General features: G+C 35.4%; 2 protein-coding genes across 2 annotated transcripts; both read right to left on the bottom strand.

The window, feature by feature from the left end:
• Nucleotides 1-286: 286 nt before the first annotated feature.
• Nucleotides 287-1,435, bottom strand: LOC129802243 (uncharacterized). Its single transcript, XM_055847922.1, has 2 exons — nucleotides 1,054-1,435; nucleotides 287-994 (listed from the first exon to the last, which is right to left on the bottom strand). The coding sequence occupies exons 1-2, from the start codon at nucleotides 1,249-1,251 to the stop codon at nucleotides 461-463; spliced, it is 732 nt and encodes a 243-aa protein (XP_055703897.1). The 5' UTR covers nucleotides 1,252-1,435; the 3' UTR covers nucleotides 287-460.
• A 2,287-nt stretch (nucleotides 1,436-3,722) lies between these two features.
• LOC129802241 (L-threonine 3-dehydrogenase, mitochondrial) lies at nucleotides 3,723-12,918 on the bottom strand. Its single transcript, XM_055847919.1, has 7 exons — nucleotides 12,658-12,918; nucleotides 9,465-9,613; nucleotides 9,020-9,247; nucleotides 5,573-5,720; nucleotides 5,108-5,213; nucleotides 4,874-5,034; nucleotides 3,723-4,802 (listed from the first exon to the last, which is right to left on the bottom strand). Exons 1-7 carry the CDS (start codon nucleotides 12,758-12,760, stop codon nucleotides 4,648-4,650), a joined length of 1,050 nt encoding a protein of 349 aa, XP_055703894.1. The 5' UTR covers nucleotides 12,761-12,918; the 3' UTR covers nucleotides 3,723-4,647.
• Nucleotides 12,919-13,663: the final 745 nt, after the last annotated feature.

The following is a 13,663-nucleotide window of genomic DNA, read 5'->3' as shown; positions in this document are numbered from 1 at the left end:
AAACATAACCTAACTTAAAATCAGTGTTTTGAAATCAACGATCGATAAATTGTGGACTATAGAGCGATGGCCTATAGCGGAACTCTACTGTATTACTGAACGAGAGGATTGCGTCCACCGCCGTCTTAACGTTGGTGACCAACCTCCAGAGGCAAACGAAAGTAAAAACATCTTTTATATATTCAGAATATTTTAAATTCATTTCTATGACGAAAGAGAAGAGGTGCTCCATTTACGAAAATTGATTTGATTTTATTTCGAAATTCTTTACAAATTGATCTTCGAAATTCTCTTTTGCTCGAAATTAAAAGGAACGCGAGAATCCAAATATATTTCCAGTTGTCATCTACGTGGAGCCCAAGCGGTAAGATATATCAACTTCTGATTTTCGATGACCCCCCGTAGTAATCATCATCCCCAATATTTTTTTCTAAATAGGTCTGATTCCATTTTTTTTTTATTATTCTATGTTCTTTAACCAGTTCTCACATTTCTCCCTAACTTGTTCTCTGTCATTCCACGATGAATCCCTTCTGGTCATCCATTCCAATCGTTTGTCCTCGAAAACGTTATAACCAAAAGGTGTGACCGGAAAGCCATTTTCCACAGATTGTGCCTCTAACATCCGCCAGACAGCTGATAAGGAATTATTGTCAGCATCACTCAAAGGGGATTTCCCTTGCATTTGATTGTACATATCTAGAGGTGAGGGTGCAGCCGTTGATGTTGGCTTATCGGGCGATTCCGAAGCACGACTGATTACGGGTGATTTTATCCCACACGATGTGAGCATTTCCTGAATTTTAAGCTTTATTTGTTCATCACATTCCTTTGGTTGCCTTCGGTCTAAATACGTATAATTGCGATGTGTTGCAAAATCTGCGCAAATTGCAGAGTCAGGTGGTAATTTTTCTAGCATTTCCCTCTGGATTGACATGAAATTAGGCGTAAAACTGGACATTAGCATGATATCGGCTTCTATTTTGGTCATTCTCTGAAATGAGCAATGTACTTTTGTTGGAACGTTATCACCAGAAACCCTGGTCTACTTACCCTCTTTCCGTTGTCTTGAGGGGTGATTTTCTCTTCCATGTCTGAGAAGGGATCTGACAATTTACTACAGTCGGATTTAGAATCGTCTGAGAGATCATCACTGAGGCTGTCTGAATGAAATTTGAGACTCTTAAGCACCTCTTCAGCCTTCTTTTTGCGTCTTTCATCGTGAACAGAAAGAAGTGGTACTTCCTCCATTGTTAACTAACATTGTTTAATCGATAAATTTATTGTACTAGCCTTTATGGTTATTATTCCTCGTAGTTGTAAATAACCTTATCAATTTTTGAGAATTCAAGAAGCTTAGTTTTTTCTTTCAGATAGTAGATTTAATGAGAATAAAAAGTCATTTCATAAAATTGTGAAATTAGAATTAATTTCTCTAAATATCAACAGCTTTGTTAGTTGAGTATCTTTATTATTGCAAAAGGGTGACCAAGGTAATACGCCACGGAAAGCTAGAGTTCGTTATTTAGATGCTCTAACACAATCTTGCTTTGGACACTCTGTAACTTTCACACATTTCCTCAAAAAAATTTTTGTCAGATTCAATAAAAGATTACGGGAAAGATAGGAAGTGTTCGAACCTGCAATGTGTGCGAAGCCTGGAATCCTTCCCCTATAGAGGGTAAAAATAATTTTAAAATGAATATAACTCTCATTTTATTTGTCAGAATTTGATGAACAAGGACAATAATAAAAGACTTCGTGAAATGCTAGAACAGAACTCTTAAGAAAATCAAAATTTTGTAGAAGCCACCGCTAGGGGCTCTAACATCAAATTTGATGTCAAATATCTCGAATATGGTTGTAAATACTTCCCTCTCGATGTGCGATGAAGGACAAGATGAATTTTAATTGACCTTATTTGTCATCGTACCTTTTACTGCTCGAACTCCACGAAAAAAGCAGTATATAAGGTAAAGTACCCTCTACTTGGCCAGTGCGACTATTTATTCAATTTACTTAGATTTGTTATAATATGGTCTTACCGATTTAACATTAGAAGGTGTATTATATTATATATAACGTAAATCAGTGAAAATTTCATAAAAATTGACTATAAAACGTTAAAAAATTGGTTAAATAATTCAACTGGCCGAGTTGAGAAACCGGTCGACTAGAGGGTACTTTACCTTACTTCACTGAGAAAAAGCGATGGTGCGATTAACTTTTTTTCCTGATATCTTTAACACTTTTTAGGTGTAAAAATATATCAACATTTTTTAATGTCAATTTTACACCTCTTTTGGCTTTCGGGATTTTGGCTGCCACCGATTTACAAATCAATTTAAATCGATTGAGTACCGGGACGCTTTGCCACCCCTTTTTAATTTGTTTTCCATTTCTCCCACCGCCCTTCTTCCCCTAAAAAATCATGTTTTTTTTAGTTTATTTCTAAAACGACTCCTACGATTTCTTTCATTTTCGAATATGTTTTAGAGATTGTGCGGGCGATTATTTCATTCTTACACCAATGTTCGAAAACCATTTCGATATCGAATTTCCGATCATCAAAATTTAATCAGTTTAGTGGGCCTATTTTTCAACCGATTTGGTTAGATTTGATTTTTTTTGAAAGATCTTGAAATTTCCAACGCGTATGTGTCGAACTTGATCAGTAGTGAATGGATGATATACCCGTAAATGATTTACTTTTCTCAGATTTACTTTTTCACAGGGGGGTAACATTAGCTCTGAAAAATGCGACCGATTTTAGTGTAAATTTGTCCCGGTTTTCGTACACATTTCACAAGATATCTCCAAAACTACGTAGGTTGCCATTTCGGGGTTTACGGTTGCTTATTCAATATTGAGTTGGCTTTTATTTTGTATTTATATTTTTTTGCTAATTCATTCTACACTGACAGAAAACAGCTAATAAACCCAAGAGTTTTTTTCGGCGCGCTAGAAACATATGGGAAACATATTAAATGTCATGCTCCTGCTTTTTCATTTGTTCGTATGCTTGGTACTCATGCTAAAATATTTTCAAATTTACCTTTTTTTAAGCAGTTTCTTTTTTCGGATGTTTTTTTTTTTTAAATTGATCAATCAATTTAATCAGTATTAAAGAGCATGTGAAAAGATAATACACGGATAGCTCTTTCTCGTGAGTTCGAACATTCACTGAGAAAAATCCGAAAAAGTCAAAATAACATTCCGGAAATTCTAATTTTACCCTGCAGTATAGATCCTAAAATGGTGTAAATATTACCCTTTTTAGGTGTATTATGGGTTAAAGTTACCCTTCTTTCATGCTGATTTTACCCTTAAAAGGTGTAAAATTAACATTAAAAAGTTAAAAGAAAGTTATGACGAAAAAAGTTAATCGCAACCTCTTTTTTTTTCTCAGTGTTCCGCAAAGCTGGGACGCTTTGCCATCTCTTTAGAATAACAGTCCGCTATATAATGTATTTTCATGATTTTAATTAAAATATCTATATCACTCACATTAATATAATATTCATCAGAAAAGTTTTTATCAATTTTACGTAAAAAAACAAAAAATCTTGTCATGAATTTTAGTTTATTGTTGTGTTTAACTAGAACACATTCAAACCATTTAAAAAAATATAAAGAAAACCTTATCAAAAATTATGATTTGAAACAATATCCGTACAATATTATTTGCTAGAAGATAAGGCGTGATATGAAAACTCAAAAAATCCCCAGCTCTATTAATAGCAATATTGATTTTATTTATTAAATGATAAAAGTAACCACAAAGAATTGATTTACAAATTGAATAATTTAGAGTGTGAATTTATGAAATAACCTTTGGCACCAATTTCGGGTCGTATACATTAAAATGAATATATTTTTTTAAATTAATAGCTCCGTTACACTTTTTAGATCAGGAAAATTTCATAAAGTCAAAATTCACGTCCTTTTCTTTCTTAAAAGCTTTGCATATGCCTGTCTTACTCTTTCGCAATCTTCTTCTTCTTTTGAACGTTACGTCAAATTAAATTTTGTTCAGCTGAATTTTGAGACCGAAAAGGAAAGACTTAGGGTGAAAGGAACACCTATTGACACTTTAGGAACTCGTGCCAGGACTTATTGACACCCTACTCTGTACCATTTGGGATATGAAATTCGAATATTTAGCCTTATTGAAAAATGAAGATTAATGAAAAAACGTTATATTACTTAGATTTTATTAGATACATTAAATGAATTTCAACATTTTGACAAAAGTGTCAATAGTGCCGGCTTCAGACTGGAGGTTTAGCCAGTTCCCGAAGATCTCTAAAAATCTTAGTAACAAGCAATTTTATTAATTTTTCAAAATCTAATTAATCATTGGCCCTTAATATTCAATACTAAACAACAATTTCCTTAAAAATTATGCTTAATGAGGAATTAGAGGACTTAAGCCAGATGACTAAGCCTTAGGTCTGAAGCCCCTATAGGGGTTCCGTGTCGAAGACGTGTTCCTTCGACCGTATGCAAATTTTTTGAGAAAGGAAGGGACGCGAATTTTGACTTCATGAAATTATACCGAGGTAAAAGGTGGGGCGAAGACATAACAATACAGTTTCAAAATGCACATTTAGCGGGTGGAGTAGGGGATTATTGTTCAATTGTTGATCATCCTGAAACTCCTTGAAGTTGACCATTTCTTTCAAGAATTTTCCTCACGTCTGTTATCATCATTTCGACTAGATCTTGCAAATTGTATTTTGGCTTCCATCCCCAGTCGTTTCTTGCCTCCGAATCGTCAAATACTTGTGGCCATGAATCAGCTGAATTAGAGGTAATTATTAAGTGGATGATGACAAATTTGTGTGGATTAAATTGTGGGGTTCTATATTACCAATTAGTTGCCGACTGTCAGGCTTGTAGGTAACCCTGAGTTCTGGTACATATTTGGCCAATTCAGCCACCAATTCTTCGGGCGTGAAGGACATGGCTGTGACATTGTAGGCTCTTCTCTTGAGATTATCTTGTGGTGTTGTCATGAATTCGAGAAGAGCCCTAATTTGCATAAAGAATCAATAAATTGATGTGCCTCCATTGGCACCAAAACTTCTACCATTGAGGTACTCACCTGAGACAATCCTCAACATGAATCATGGGAAGACGTGTATCAGGCCTCAAGTAGCATGTAAAATGACCCGTCTTGAGGGCATCATAGAAGACACTTACGGCGTAATCTATAGCCAAAAAAATAGCAAAGTAAGATAAGTGATAGATAAGGAATGAGCGATTGGATTGGGAAATATTGCGTCACGTTTTGAGGTGAAGTGCATATGAAACATGTGCAGAGAGTTCGGATTTTAGAAGATTGTAAATGGCATATTGTTTGGAATCATCCACCATGAGATTTTGCTATGCAGTGAAACTTGCCATCTTTCACCCAGCAAAATGGTGTCATTGCGATCTCTTGGGCTAGGAAAATGCCAAGAAATGGATGACTTTGGGTCCAATTGCCAAAATAATGGGAATGGAAAACAATGATACTAAGAAATTGCAGCTTTTTACTATCAAGGACTCTTGCATTACATTTTCTCACCTGTTGTTCCACCACCTGGTGCATCGCTAGAAATAACACCGGGAAATCTCAAACAGCGGAAATCGAGACCGAATTTGTGGTGATAGTACTCCCCAATTAATTCAGCATGAACTTTAGAAACACCATAGATTGTTCGTGGTCTCTGAATCTGAAAGACAAATCAGAAAAGGCATTAATATGTTGCGACAATTAAAAGTACTTTCTGCATAGTGGTATCAATGGCAAGGGAAAGTGCAGGAAATCCAGGCAGAGAGGGCTTTTCCAATTGAAACGCTGCACTTGAAAAGCACGGAAATTTTGCAAGTTCTCACAAGTTTGCGCCTCGTTAATGTGAAATTGATTCTCTAAAAACTTCATAATGAGTGTTTAATTGAGTTTTATTGCAATACATATTGTTTTAACTCTTGTCAGAGATAACTTTGTACTTTGTAGCACGTTTTGTAGATAGATATTTTTAAATGCATTTATCTATACATTTGTTTGTACAATAATTGTCTATAAATTAATTAATACAGCTTATTATTATTTTTCTATATTAGTAGTAGCGAATGGTCCAAAATTGTAGGAATCGCTTCAGAATATGCCTCAGATTTTGTCTACAAACTTGATGCTTGACGATTTTCTAATCGATTAATCAATTAATTCACTGGAAAAATTTGCGACTGACAAGTTAGAAATCTGTGAGAGCTTGTAAGTCTTGTAAGCACACTTAATTTCCTCTTACAAATCTGACTACTTCATAAGGGTTTAGATACCAAGGTTTATCATCTCGCTAGAATTTTTATGCACCTGTAATACAGATAAAACGATTGTACATGCTTTTTAGTAATTATGCTATGTTAGCAGGGGGTGAACAAGTATGGGCAGCGAGTAAACTGTGAGTGACAGTTTATTGATTCGGCGCCGATCAATTACCATAATCAGCTAAACTTGAGAATCAAGGAGATTCTCAAGATACGTCTTAAGTCAGTGCTATTTCAATTACTCAATCGATCAGCTAAACGATGCCGATCACTGTCCTTAATTGACTGATCATGCCCGATCAACTTCTATGATAAACTAATCGTCCCTGATCGATTTACACGATCAGCTGATAAGAACCGATCGATTTCCATGATTAGCTGATTGGCGCCGATCGATTGCCATGATTAACTTATCGGCGCTAATCAATTTACACGATCAGCTGATCGTACCCGATCAATTTCCATGATACGCTGAACGGTACTGATCAGTGTCGATCAATTTTCATCGATTGATCGTACCCGATCAGTTCCCAGGATCAGCTGATAGGTCCAGATCAATTTCCATAATCAGTTGATCAGCGCCGCTGATCAGGTGATCGTACCTGATCAATTTCCATGATCAGCTGATCGACGCGACGCCCTAATCAGTTTTCAGGATGAGCTGATCGGCGCCGATTATTTTACATAATCAGCTGATCGGCGCTGATCACTTTCCGTGATTAGCTGATTGGTTCCGATCGGTTTTCATGATCAGTTGATGAGAGCCGATAAGTTTCCATGATCAACTAATCAGCGCTGATCATTTTTCATAATCATTTGATCAGCGCTGATCAATTTCCATGATCGACTAATTATGCCCGTTTAGTTTCCATGATCAGCTCATCGACGCTGATCAGTTTCCTTGATCAGTTGATCAATGCCTATGAATTTCCATGATCACCTAATCGTGCTCGATCGTTTTCTGTGATCAGCTGATCGTTTCTAATCATTTTTCAGGATCAGCTGATCGGTGCCGATCAGTTTTCATAATCAGCTGATGGGCGCGATCAGTTTCCATGATCAGTTGACCAAGACCGATTAAATTCCCTGAAGAGTTGATCGTGTTCGATCGATTTCCGTGATCAACTGATCATGCCTGATCAGTCTTCACCATCAGCTGCTAGTGCTCGACCAGTATCCATGATCGGCACTTAAGGATTTGAAGTTAACCATGAGTAGCAGTCTATTTACCCCTTGCGTTAAAGCTTCTGTTCTACCAACTGATTTTATTTCGATAAAAAAATCAACTAAAAGTCTTTGAATGGCTGATAATTTTCTAAAACCGTGACCGAAATGCTGCTATCATATAGCCTTCGTCCACAAACTTTTTTGAGAACCCTATATAGAGCTTCGAAGGAAAATTCAGGAATATAATAGAAATATCTTACGGTTTTCTTTTTTTTCTTAGTTTTGGCCAGAAAGGTTTTTTGTTGAAAAATAGCTTTAAAACCTAAACTTAAAATAATCGAAAAAATTTTTAAAAAACAACGTAAGATCATTTAATTTTTAAATGTATGTCGAAAAGGGGAAAACTGTTCGAGATGATCTTTTTTTTAGAGGGGACCGAAAGTTTTTAACTTTTATCGTTTGACCTTAATGCCCTATAGGCACATTTACAACTTAAACCGAGAGACGGATTAATGGGAAACTATTGATATAATAGAAGTCTAATCTTTATTTTGAGTATCATTATTTTGAGCTGTATCTCGGCTTAAGCCGTAAGTCTGTCTAGGGCATAAGGCTGCCAAGTTTTATCTTTGATTTCGAACTGTAAAGTGATCTACTCTAGTAAAAGGCCATTAAAAGGCTAGTATGATATGAATATCGTCGGTTGTCTCAGCAACTGTTCTAACTGCATCTGCTTTGTGTCTGCATTCGTTGCAAACGCCGCACAGCGATGCGTTGCTTACAACGAATGCTGACACAAAGCAAATGCAGTTAGCACAGTTGCTGAGCCAACCGAAGATATGGTGATATCCGTGATATCAATGAAATTTTCAACTTTGAACACACGACTTTTAAGATGTGCAGTAACCCAAAAATTATTTTAAATAATTCAAATATTTCTTTAAACATTTGCTTCGGTTCTAAAAGTCTTCATTATAGGATTAAAGACATATACCAGATTTCTAAATTTAACTTAACGTCGTTTGCATCATTCATAAAGTATGCAGACACTAAGCAAATGCAGTTAGTACAGTTGCTGATCAGATTGACAACATCTGTACTATTGTAATGCTTGCAACTGTGTTATCACACTTGCACATTAAAATTTTTATATGATTCACATTAATTGTCGCTGGTGAGAGTTCAAATGTGTAATTTGTGTGTTTGAATCATTTTATATTCTACATTTGATCTATTTGTTGATAAAAAGGTAGACTTGGCCCGCAAAATTTGATATAAATTGATTTATAGCATTAATGCGATTTTCTCTTTAATTTTTTAATGTGAAAAATATTTATGCTTTAGGTAAATTTAAACTTATTTTTGCAGGCCAAGTCCACTTCTTTATCAATAAATAGAAAAACCACAAATATTAAGTGGCTCAAAGACACAAATAACATATTTGGACGCTCACAAGCGACAATTAATGTGAATCACATTAAAATTTTAATGTGCAAGTTTGATAACGCCGTTGCTTGTAATAATTATTTCAACTTACTGTAACATTTGGGGTTGGATTCCTTGGTGAATCAGGACCAAAAGCACCGATTGTACTTGGCACGAAGATTCGCAATTTATACTGCTTGGCTAGTTCGATGACATTGTGAACACCTTCAATGTTAACCCTTACAGCCAGTGGTACATTCTGCTCCCCAATGGCACTCAAGAGGGCTGAGAAGTGGATGAGCCAATCAACTCGATAATCCACCACAATTTTCTGCAAACCCTATCCAAATGAAAAAGCACAAAATTGTTTATAAGAAGATCAAGAGATGCGTGACGCAAGTTGTAGAAAAGCATGAGAAATTTATTTATAGTAGATAGCAACGATTTGCCGGCAAAATAGAACGCCCATGTGGATAATTTTCCACTTCACTTTTGGGCACTTCCATTGAGGGATTTTTTGATGTGGTTTGGATGTTTCTTTTTAGGATATTTATTACCTTAAAGTCAAGGATGTCGGCAAAGATATATGGTCCACTGTCCACGATTGCTTGGCTGGGTTTTATGATGTCAGACAGTATCACAGACTCTTCTCCAAAGTGACTTCTCAGCAATTTGGCACATTCGGTTCCCAACTGTCCCAGTCCGCCTGGAAAATTTTTAGAAAATTAGAAATCAATGTAAAAATAGCAACTATTGTTGGCGATTTTTTGTTGATTCTTCTTGAGGGGCGATTGGATTATTTCACTTGTTTTTATTTTGCCGGGGTTTGACTGCTTTCAATTATTTTCGTATCTCCCCATTAGAAATTATCTAATTTATTTTCTTAACAGCTCTATTAAAGTTCCTCTTCTTTTAAATATTTTTGGCGTAATTGGAAGTTCAAGGATCGTAGAGCAATTGTTGATTGTATTATGAAGATGTACGGGTCGTAACGCAAGAAGTATGAATCCTGACTTATAGATCTGAATTGAAAAATTGAAAACAAGAATTATAAAAAAATTAAATAAAAATCTCTTGTAAAAATTTCGGTTAAATCGGTTATATTAGAAATTTAAAACAGCTATTATAACCCTCGATATATACGTTTAAGTAGAATATTTCCATATCTAGGGGAAACTGGGGCACCACCGAACACTGTGATTTTTTTTAATTAGATATCAGACTTCAGAGGACAATACCTGTTTGAATTCATAGATACTTTTGGAATCCTTGTTTACTAAATAAATGATCGACATAGTCCAAATAGTTTAGAAAAAAAATCAGTGTTCGGTGGTGCCTCAGCTAGCTTCCCCTACTTGTTTTTTTTTTAGGAGTATTTATTTATTTATTTATTTATTCACTCTCCAAAAATATCTACAATGTACAGTATTGCGTCCACCGCCGTCTTAGCGTTGGTGACCAACCTCCAGAGGCAAACGGTGCATAACTTCTCATAATATAGTTATTTGATTAAAACAAGATACATTGAAATTTGGCCTTCTCGCATGCAGAATTTCTGAACATTAATTGTTGTGTTTCTTATTCAGGGATAATGTTGTCAGTCTCAAGCTTCTTTGTAGTTAAATGCAATGGAGGGTGTCACTAAATTTAGCTTGAAATTTTTTGATGCTAGAAAAATTCTGGTGAGTAAAAGGCAAGTCGTTTTGAACTCGGAACACCTGCGTTATAGTGCTATTCCAATGAAAAATTAACATGTTATTTTAGAACATTACTGTTCTCAGGTCCTTATGCATAATCGACTTTTCTTTGCGTTGGGTCCTGTCACGTCACCACTGTTTGGTGGTTTTCGAACACGGCGAGGACTAGGAAAATAGTCGAGACGGGAACCAACACAAAGAAAAGTCGATAATGCAGAAGTACTTCAGAACAGTTATATGCTAAAACAGAATTCAGGACGAAGATTATATTATTTTCATTTTTCGTTGGAATAGCACCATTATACGGACTTCCGATCTAAGGCTTAGCCATATGAATTAACTGTTCTAGTTTCTTATCAATCACGATTTAAAGAAAAAATAATTTAGGATCGGATTATTAAAGATAAATTAACCTAATAGGTTTCCAAAAAACCAAGAAAATTGCTCGCTATTTAAGGTTTTGAAACCTTCGGGAACTAAACTAAGCCTCTAGTCTGAAGACCGCTTTATAGAGCTATCGCTATGTGATGTAAGTTATAGCGTACTTTAAATCGTGGTCAAACCTATAAATAGAAAGATATACTGTTTGTTAGGGAGAATAGAGCAATTACCCTCATTTATCGCTGATACGGGTTACTTTGCCCTTGTAAACTTTTCTTTAACGTTAAGGGTGGTCTTCACTGATTGGACATAGGATCGGAGAAGACCATCCTTAAGTACTAGAATTAAAGAAAAGCTTACGGACAGTAGGGGGAGGTAGTACTGCATAACGAGCTGTTCTTACGTCGCGTCGTAGAATATAAAACTTTAAAAAAAACAGATGGAATAGAGTACATGTACCAAATTTCGGCCAGCTTGCAATTCCGGCCACACTTTTCGTTCCTCGAATTTCCATGAATTTTTAGATTTTGCATACTCTTGAGATTATACAATGCAAATAAATAAAGAAATGTGGCTTCGGCAAACGCGATGATGTGAAAAAAACATTGGAAGAGTTCCAGAAGGGCAAGGCACTATGAGAATGAAGGTGGCCGAAATAGGCCACCAAAACTATATCTACATTTTTATTCATTCTAAAATGTATTAAGAATTATTTTAGAGAAAATAAGGACAATGAACTGTCTGCAAAGTTTGAAGCAACACTCCTTAACAAGAAGTAACAAAAAACTCAATTTGTATTAAAAATATTACATTTTAAACTTGAGATTTAACTTTTGCATCCAACTATGTCGAAATTAGGCGCAATTACCCTAATAAGTTTTCGATACCATCAAATCGATAGTGTCTGTATTTGATAAATTGAATCAATAACAGACTTTTAATATAAATATTACTAAACCACTTATACTGTACCGAATCTTAGAAGAATGGTATTATAAAGACTTTTATCATCCTTAAAAAATGTAACTATCATTTAAAATTTTCAAAATCGACAGTCGATACTAGCGAAAAAAAGTTATTATGTCATCCCAGCTTTTCCATGTAAGAATTTCTATAAACGTTAGCTCTAATTTTAGATTTACTAACAGTTTTATATGGAAAAGGAAAAAACAACAACAAAGCAGTACTTTAGAATATAAAGTTTTGTACTTCTTCGTGGTTTTGTTCTCCTCTTTGACTATATGAAGCAGTGAGAAAATCTCAAAATTTCAAAATAGACATCATTCCGAATTAACCCTATCTTACCCTACAAACAACTGATACAGAATAACTAGTTCTAATTTGATACCAGAAACAGAGTAACATCAATCTTCGGAATGTCGTAGAAGAGTGAAACAGATAAAAAAATCTTCCTCAATTCCTTAAACTATCTTCCGGATTTATTTTAAGTTCCACTGAAAAACTTTCCAATTAATCATTGAACTTGAATCTCAATTAAAATCCACTGTGACCATGAGGCATGGTCACTTGATGCATCTCGGAACGCGGCACGGGTTAATATGTAGCAATAAAATTGGCTTAGAAGAGGAAACTCATGCAGTAATTTGGCTCAGTGCCAGAATATTTGAAATGTGTGTTTTGGAGGCTCGTCAAGATCTCTTGTCGTACTCACCAGTTATGAGAATTCTGGGTGGTGATCCCTTCCTGGAGTGAAATAGTCGAAATCCTGATTTGAAGGACTGTGGTAGGACTTTGAGCATTCGCGTGAACAACATTTTTTAAAGCACTTATTGGATAGATTGAGTGGAAATTTGGGTGACTGAATTAACTAATGAAAGGGGGAATGATGGGTAAGATCACCCGAATTGTTCAGAGTGATTCAATCAACTGAGAGAACGCACGGATGCTGTCCGGATGGTGTGGTTAAGTGAAATTTGCGCGTCTGCCTCTAATTCTATTTAACAAGACTAGATGCCAAGTCATAGGGTGATATCTAAGATAATACTTTCTTTCTATAACAAAAAATTCTTTTGAAAACCCATTTTTTAAATTTAAATCTTAAACCAAAAAATCCGATACTCATTCTGGATTGTTTCCAGAGCTAAACTCAATAGGATTTTTTTTTATTTCAAAAAACATTTTGTCTATAGAACCTCTCTCTGAAATGTGGGTGATTGTGTGAGGGAATCCGTGTAAGAACCATTTCCTCAATAACAACTAAGTTTCTAGTGACGTTGCCGGTCAGCATGAGTATCTATTATTAGCGTCTATGCGCCGAAGACAACCTTGACTTCCCTTTCTTTTGATCTACCAAAAAAAAAAAAACAGAATCTTCTCCGCGAATCAATGAATTTTTGCGAGATATTCAGCCATCCATTGCAATGCACTTCCCTCCACAACTTCTCAATTGCACCAAGCAAAAAAAATACGATACAAGACTTTCCCTTTGTCCACAGAGCTCCCTCCCGAGGTAACTTTATTAAAATTGACGAACATTTGTAAATAGTAATTTGAAGAATTACACTCCTGACAGAGACAATGGCTATGCATGAAAGTGATTTGAAGAGCATGGTATAAGGCAGAAAGAAGACGTTACGGGTTGATCGTTTTATATTTTTCTCCTATTTTGCTGTTTTTCCCTCTAATTTCTTATGCGCATTGTTTATTTTGTCTGCCGC

Source organism: Phlebotomus papatasi, chromosome 2 (genome assembly GCF_024763615.1).
Source record: "Phlebotomus papatasi isolate M1 chromosome 2, Ppap_2.1, whole genome shotgun sequence".
NCBI lineage: Eukaryota > Metazoa > Arthropoda > Insecta > Diptera > Psychodidae > Phlebotomus > Phlebotomus papatasi.
The sequence above is the reverse complement of the archived record's forward strand: the minus strand, read 5'-3'. Positions and strand labels throughout refer to the sequence as shown.

Coding starts and splice junctions, on each gene's coding strand:
- LOC129802243 (XM_055847922.1), bottom strand. CDS start 1,251: ATGGAGGAAGTACCACTTCTTTCTGTTCACGATGAAAGACGCAAAAAG. Junction 995..1,053: donor CTCAAGACAACGGAAAGAGG/GTAAGTAGACCA, acceptor TGCTCATTTCAG/AGAATGACCAAAATAGAAGC.
- LOC129802241 (XM_055847919.1), bottom strand. CDS start 12,760: ATGTTGTTCACGCGAATGCTCAAAGTCCTACCACAGTCCTTCAAATCA. Junction 5,035..5,107: donor CATGTTGAGGATTGTCTCAG/GTGAGTACCTCA, acceptor TATGCAAATTAG/GGCTCTTCTCGAATTCATGA. Junction 4,803..4,873: donor TGACAGTCGGCAACTAATTG/GTAATATAGAAC, acceptor CCTCTAATTCAG/CTGATTCATGGCCACAAGTA.